Source organism: Homarus americanus, unplaced genomic scaffold, assembly GCF_018991925.1.
Source record: "Homarus americanus isolate GMGI-L3 unplaced genomic scaffold, GMGI_Hamer_2.0 scaffold53491, whole genome shotgun sequence".
Taxonomy (NCBI): Eukaryota; Metazoa; Arthropoda; class Malacostraca; order Decapoda; family Nephropidae; genus Homarus; species Homarus americanus.
In genome coordinates, this window is record NW_024717483.1 from 1 (window position 1) to 6761 (window position 6761).

At 48.6% G+C, this 6761-nt stretch overlaps 1 protein-coding gene across 1 annotated transcript; it reads right to left on the minus strand.

Moving 5' to 3' along the window:
- Positions 1-1325: 1325 nt before the first annotated feature.
- Positions 1326-5792, minus strand: LOC121858901 (mucin-7-like). The gene is made up of 2 exons (XM_042355553.1): positions 5723-5792; positions 1326-2410 (listed from the first exon to the last, which is right to left on the minus strand). The coding sequence occupies exons 1-2, from the start codon at positions 5790-5792 to the stop codon at positions 1326-1328; spliced, it is 1155 nt and encodes a 384-aa protein (XP_042211487.1).
- Positions 5793-6761: the final 969 nt, after the last annotated feature.

Here is a 6761-nt window from a genome sequence, read left to right on the forward strand (position 1 = left end):
ATTGCAGTGTCGAGAAGATCCCAATCGGCACTGTCGGGTTGTTTATCAGCCGATGTTCGAGCTGCTCTCTGAAAGCATATGCTACCGCTGGATCCTCCAAATGTTTAGTGTTAAAACCTCTTCTGGAGGCTTCTTGTCTTCATCGTTTTGGGGCAACGTGAAGTGGGAGCTTGGCTCTGACAAGTCGATGATCAGTGTCGCAGTGGGCTGACCCACACTGTACCACTCTACCACTCTCACCACTGTACTACTGTAGCGCTGTATCACCCACATCACTGTTCCACTGTAACACTGTACCGCCCACACCATTGTACCACCAGCACTACTGTAACACAAACAGTGTACCACCCATACCACTGTACCATTGTACCTCTCACACCACTGTACCACTGTAACACTGTACCACCCACACCACTGCACTACTTAACACTGTACCACCCACACCACTGTATCACTGACACCACTGTTCCACTGTAATACTGTACCACCCACACCACTATACCAATTTAAAACTGTACCACTCACACCACTGTATCACTCACTCCACTGTACCACTGTAACACTGTACCACCCACACCACTGTACCAATGTAACACTGAACCACCCACACCACTGTACCACTGTAACATTGTACCACACACACACACCATTGTACCACTGTAACACTATACCACCCACACCACTGTAACACTGTACCACCCACACCCCTGTAACACTGATCCACCAATAGCACTGTACCAATGTAACACCTTACCAATCCCACCACTGTACCACTGTAACACTATACCATACAGAACCATTGTACCACTGTAACACTGTACCTCCCACTTCATTATATCACTGTAACACTGCACAATACAGCACCACTGTACCACTGTAAAATTGTACCATACAGCACCACGTTACCATTGTAACACTATACTACTGTAGACTGTACCACTGTAACATTGTACCACTGGAACTCTGTACCACTGTAACACTGTACCACCCACACCACTGTACCACTGTACCACCCCCACCACTGCACCACTGTAACATTGTACCACCCACACCACTATACTACTGTAACACTGTACCAACCACGCCACAGCACCACTGTACCACTGTAACATTGTACCGTAAAGCACCACTGTACCATTGTAACACTGTAGCACTGTACCATACAGCACCACTGTACCACTGTAACACTGTACAATACAGCACGCCTGGCTGGGTGTTGGGCTAGAGGTAATCACGTTATACTTCTCGTCACTGATTGGTCCACTTGGGGTTGACCTCCTGATGGGGCAGCCAATTGGTGGTCGACAATGATTGCTGCACCTTCTTCAGTTGCGCTGATGGTGCTGACAGCTAATGGTGTTGACAGATGATGGTTCTGACAGCTGATGGTGTTGACAGAAGAAGGTGCTTACAGATGATGGTGTTGACAGCTGATGGTTCTGACATCTGATGGTGTTGACAGAAGGTGCTGACGGGTGATGATGCTGACAGCTGACGATGCTGACAGCAGGTGGTGCTGACAGGTGATGGTGCTGACAGGTGATGGTGCTGAGAAATGGTGGTACTGACAGCTGGTGGAACTGACAGCTGGTAGAAACCAACAGCTGGTGGTGCTGACAGCTGGTGGTCCTGACAGCTGATGGTGTTGATAGCTGATGGTGATGACAGCTGGTGGAACTGACAGCTGGAGGAACTGATAGCTGGTAATGCTGACAGCTGATGGTGCTGAAAGCTGGTGGTCCTGACAACTGGTGGTGATGATAACTGGTGGTGATGATAGCTGGTGCTGCTGACAGCTGGTGGTTTCTGACAGCTGGTGGTGCTGACAGCTGGTGGTGCGCTGACAGCTGGTGGTTTCCTGACAGCTGGTGGTGCTGACGGCTGGTGATAATGGTCACTGGTGGTGCTGACAGCTGGTGGCGCTGACAGCTGGTGGTGCTGACCTGGTGATAATGGTCACTGGTGGCGCTGACGGCTGGTGGTGCTGACGGCTGGTGATAATGGTCACTGGTGGCGCTGACGGCTGGTGGTTGCTGACGGCTGGTGATAATGGTCACTGGTGGCGCTGACGGCTGGTGGTGCTGACAGCTGGTGATGATGATAACTGGTGGTGATGATGGCTGGCTGCTGACGGCTGGTGGCGCGCTGACAGCTGGGGTGCGCTGATGACGGCTGGTGGTGCTGACGGCTGGTGGTTTGACGGCTGGTGGTGCTGACAGCTGGTGATAATGGTCACTGGTGGTGCTGACGGCTGGTGGCGCTGACGGCTGGTGGTGTGACAGCTGGTGATAATGGTCACTGGTGGCGCTGACAGCTGGTGGCGCGCGACAGCTGGTGGGCTGACAGCTGGTGATAATGACCACTGGTGGCGCTGACAGCTGGTGGTGCTGACAGCTGGTGGTGCTGACAGCTGGTGATAATGGTCACTGGTGGCGCTGACAGCTGGTGGTGCTGACAGCTGGTGGTGCTGACAGCTGGTGGTGCTGACAGCTAGTGATAATGGTCACTGGTGGCGCTGACAGCTGGTGGTGCTGACAGCTGGTGATAATGGTCACTAATGGTGCTGACCTTCCCTAACGTTTAGTGGCTTCAAATACATAATTATAAAGTCGTCGGCTAGTTCTATGTGTGACAACCTTGGCACAGTTACCATCACCCTGTTGTAGTTGCCGTCACCCTGTTGTAGTTGCCGTCACCCTGCTGTAAGTTGCCATCATTCTGCTGTAGTTACCATCACCCTGCTGTAGTTACCATCACCCTGTTGTCGTTGCCGTCACCTTGCTGTAGTTACCATCACCCTGCTGAAGTTGCCGTCATTCTGCTGTAGTTACCATCACCCTGTTGTCGTTGCCATCATTCTGCTGTAGTTACCATCACCCTGCTATAATTGCCATCATTCTGCTTGTAATTACCCTCTGCCCTGTTGTCGTTGCCGTCACCTTGCTGTAGTTACCATCACCCTGTTGTCGTTGCCATCATTCTGCTGTAGTTACCATCACCCTGTTGTCGTTGCCATCATTCTGCTGTAGTTACCATCACCCTGCTGAAGTTGCCGTCATTCTGCTGTAGTTACCATCACCCTGTTGTCGTTGCCGTCACCTTGCTGCATTTAACATCACCCTGCTGAAGTTGCCGTCATTCTGCTGTAGTTACCATCACCCTGCTGAAGTTGCCGTCATTCTGCTGTAGTTACCATCACCCTGTTGTCGTTGCCGTCATTCTGCTGTAGTTACCATCACCCTGTTGTCGTTGCCGTCACCTTGCTGTATTTAACATCACCCTGCTGTAGTTGCCGTCATTCTGCTGTAGTTACCATCACCCTGTTGTCGTTGCCGTCACCTTGCTGTATTTAACATCACCCTGTTGTCGTTGCCGTCATTCTGCTGTAGTTACCATCACCCTGTTGTCGTTGCCGTCACCTTGCTGTAGTTACCATCACCCTGCTGTAGTTGCCGTCATTCTGCTGTAGTTACCATTGTTACGACCCTAGGGTAGATCGTTACATAAACACAAATCACTTAAGTCTTTCAAATATATCAGTATTATTTATTATATTATCAATCCCAAGTTCTCCCAACAAAGGTCAATTTAACAGGTCAACAAGTCAATAATATATGAACATTTATTAACTTACTCCCACCACCAAATATGTACATAAAATAAAATAAATAACAATAATAATAAGATAAGATGTTTGGAACTGGCAGAGTAAGGACTGAAGATCCATCAAGATCACACAAAATCAATATCAAGCAAAATAAAATCTCAATAGTCATATGCCATCTCCCAAAACACCAGAGAGAGGTATACTACTTAACTTAAGACAGCTGTGCCTGGACTGACTAGAGTGTACCAGTAGGTCACCGACGTTACCTCTCTACCGCCAAACACTGACGTAACATAATTATCCTAATTGGCCAAAACATAAACGTTATATAAATTACCTTACTGACGTTAATTCCACTTATCTAACCTATATACAAACATAATACAATAAATACACAATGTAATAAACAAATTTATTACTTAAATGATGACTCAGTCAGTGTGGGCGAGTAATGAGTGAAACTGCTCAAGCCAACCACACACCATCCGAACCAACATATTTCATACCCAGAACAGAAACTTATGGCGGACACACGTAACATCCACCAACCTGCTGCAGTTGCCGAAACCCTGCTGTAGTTGTCATTATTCTGTTGTAGTTACCACCACCCTGCTGTAGTTGTCATTATTCTGTTGTAGTTACCACCACCCTGCTGTAGTTGTCATTATTCTGTTGTAGTTACCACCACCCTGCTGTAGTTGTCATTATTCTGTTGTAGTTACCACCACCCTGCTGTAGTTGTCATTATTCTGCTGTAGTTACCACACCCTGCTGTAGTTGTCATTATTCTGCTGTAGTTACCACCACCCTACTTTAGTTGTTATTATTCTGCTGTAATTTTATCACCCTACTGCTAGTTGTCATTATTCTGCTGTAGTTACCACCACCCTGCTGTAGTTGTCATTATTCTGCTGTAGTTACCACCACCCTGCTGTAGTTGTCATTATTCTGTTGTAGTTACCACCACCCTGCTGTAGTTGTCATTATTCTGTTGTGGTTACCACCACCCTGCTGCAGTTGTCATTATTCTACTGTAGTTACCACCACCCTACTTGGTTGTTATTATTCTGCTGTAGTTACCATCACCCTGCTGTAGTTGTCATTATTCTGCTGTAGTTACCATCACCTGCTAGCATTTGTCATTATTCTGCTGTAGTTACCCACCACCCTGCTGTAGTTGTCATTATTCTGTTGTAGTTACCACCACCCTGCTGTAGTTGTCATTATTCTGCTGTAGTTACCACCACCCTGCTGTAGTTGTCATTATTCTGTTGTAGTTACCACCACCCTGCTGTAGTTGTCATTATTCTGTTGTAGTTACCACCACCCTGCTGCAGTTGTCATTATTCTGCTGTAGTTACCACCACCCTACTTTAGTTGTTATTATTCTGCTGTAGTTACCATCACCCTGCTGTAGTTGTCATTATTCTGCTGTAGTTACCATCACCCTGCTGTAGTTGTCATTATTCTGATGTAGTTACCATCACCCTGCTGTAGTTGTCATCATTGTGCTGTAGTTACCACCACCCTGCTGTAGTTGCCATCACCCTGCTGTAGTTGCCATCACCCTGCTGTAATTGTCATCATTCTGCTGCAGTTGCCATCACCCTGCTGTAGTTGTCGTCACCCTGCTGTAATTGTCATCATTCTGCTGTGATTTGCCGTCACCCTGCGCCTTGGTGCCATCACCCTGCTGTGAATTGCCCATCACCCTGCTGTAGTGTCATCATTCTGCTGCAGTTGCCCTCACTACTGTGAATTTGTCGTCACCCTGCAGTGTCATCATTCTGCAGTTGCCACCACCCTGCTGTAGTTGCCCGTCACCCTGCTGTGGTGCCATCACCCTGCTGTAGTTGCCATCACCTGCTGTAATTGTATCTCATTGTGCTGTAGTGCACCACCCTGCTGTAGTTGCCATCACCCTGCTGTGGTGCCATCACCTCTTATTGTCATCCCATTCTGCTGCAGTTGCCATCACCCTGCTGTGATTGTCGTCACCCTGCTGTGATTGTCGTCACCCTGCCCAGCCCAGTTGTCATCACCCCTGTTAGTGCCATCACCCCTGCTGTGATTGCATCACCCTGGTGGTTGCATTCACTTTCTGCTGCCAGTTACCATCACCTGCTGTGAATTTGCCCGTCACCCTGCTGTAGTTGCCGTCACTGCCTGCTGTGGTTGCCGTCATTCTGCTGTAATTTGCCGTCATTCTGCTGTAGTTACCCGTCACCCTACTGTGGTGTCGTCACCCTACTGCCAATTTATTTCACTCTGCTGTAGTGGCCGTCTCCCTGCTGTAATTTGTCATCACCTACTGTAGTTGTCGTCACCTGCTGTGGTGCCGTCACCCTGCTGTAATTTGCCGTCACCTTGCTGTGGTGTCGTCACCCCTGCTGTAGTGCCGTCTCCTGCCTTGGTGTCGTCACCCTGCTGCTTGGTGTCGTCACCCTGCTGTAATTGCCGTCACCCTGCTGTAGTTACCCATCACCCTGCTGTTGTTGCCCATCACCTGCTGCCAGTTGCCGTCACCCTGCTGTAGTTGTTTCACTCTGCTGTAGTTGCCGTCACCCTGCTGTAGTTGCAGTCATTCTGCTGTAGTTGCCGTCACACTACTGTAGTTGCCGTCACCCTGCTGTAGTTGTCGTCACCCTGCTGTAGTTGTCGTCACCCTGCTGTAGTTGTCGTCACCCTGCTGTATTTGCCGTCACCCTGCTGTAGTTGCCGTCACCTTGCTGTAGTTGCCGTCACCTTGCTGTAGTTGTCGTCACCCTGCTGTAGTTGCAGTCACCCTGCTGTAGTTGTTGTCACCCTGCTGTAGTTGTCATCATTCTGCTGAAATTACCATCACCCTTCTGTAGTTGTCATTATTCTGCTGTAGTTACCACCAACCTGCTTTAGTTGTCATTATTCTGCTGTAGTTACCACCACCCTGCAGTAGTTGTCATCACCCTTCTGTAGTTGTCGTCACCCTGCTGTAGTTGTTGTCACGCTGCTGTAGTTGCTGTCACATTGCTGTAGTTGCCTTCAACCTGATGTAGTTGTCATTATTCTGCTGTAGTTACCACCACCCTGCTGTAGATACCATTATTCTGCTGTAGTTACCACCACCCTGCTGTAGTTGTCATTATTCTGCTGTAGTTGCCTTCACCCTGATGTA

Bases quoted from the DNA above. Each gene is read 5' to 3' on its own strand.
- LOC121858901 (XM_042355553.1), bottom strand. From the start codon at position 5,792: ATGACGGCAACCACAGCAGGCAGTGACGGCAACTACAGCAGGGTGACG. The intron at 2,411-5,722 runs GTAACTGGCAGC...CATTATCACCAG, and splicing joins CAAATTCACAGCAGGTGATG to CTGTCAGCACCACCAGCTGT.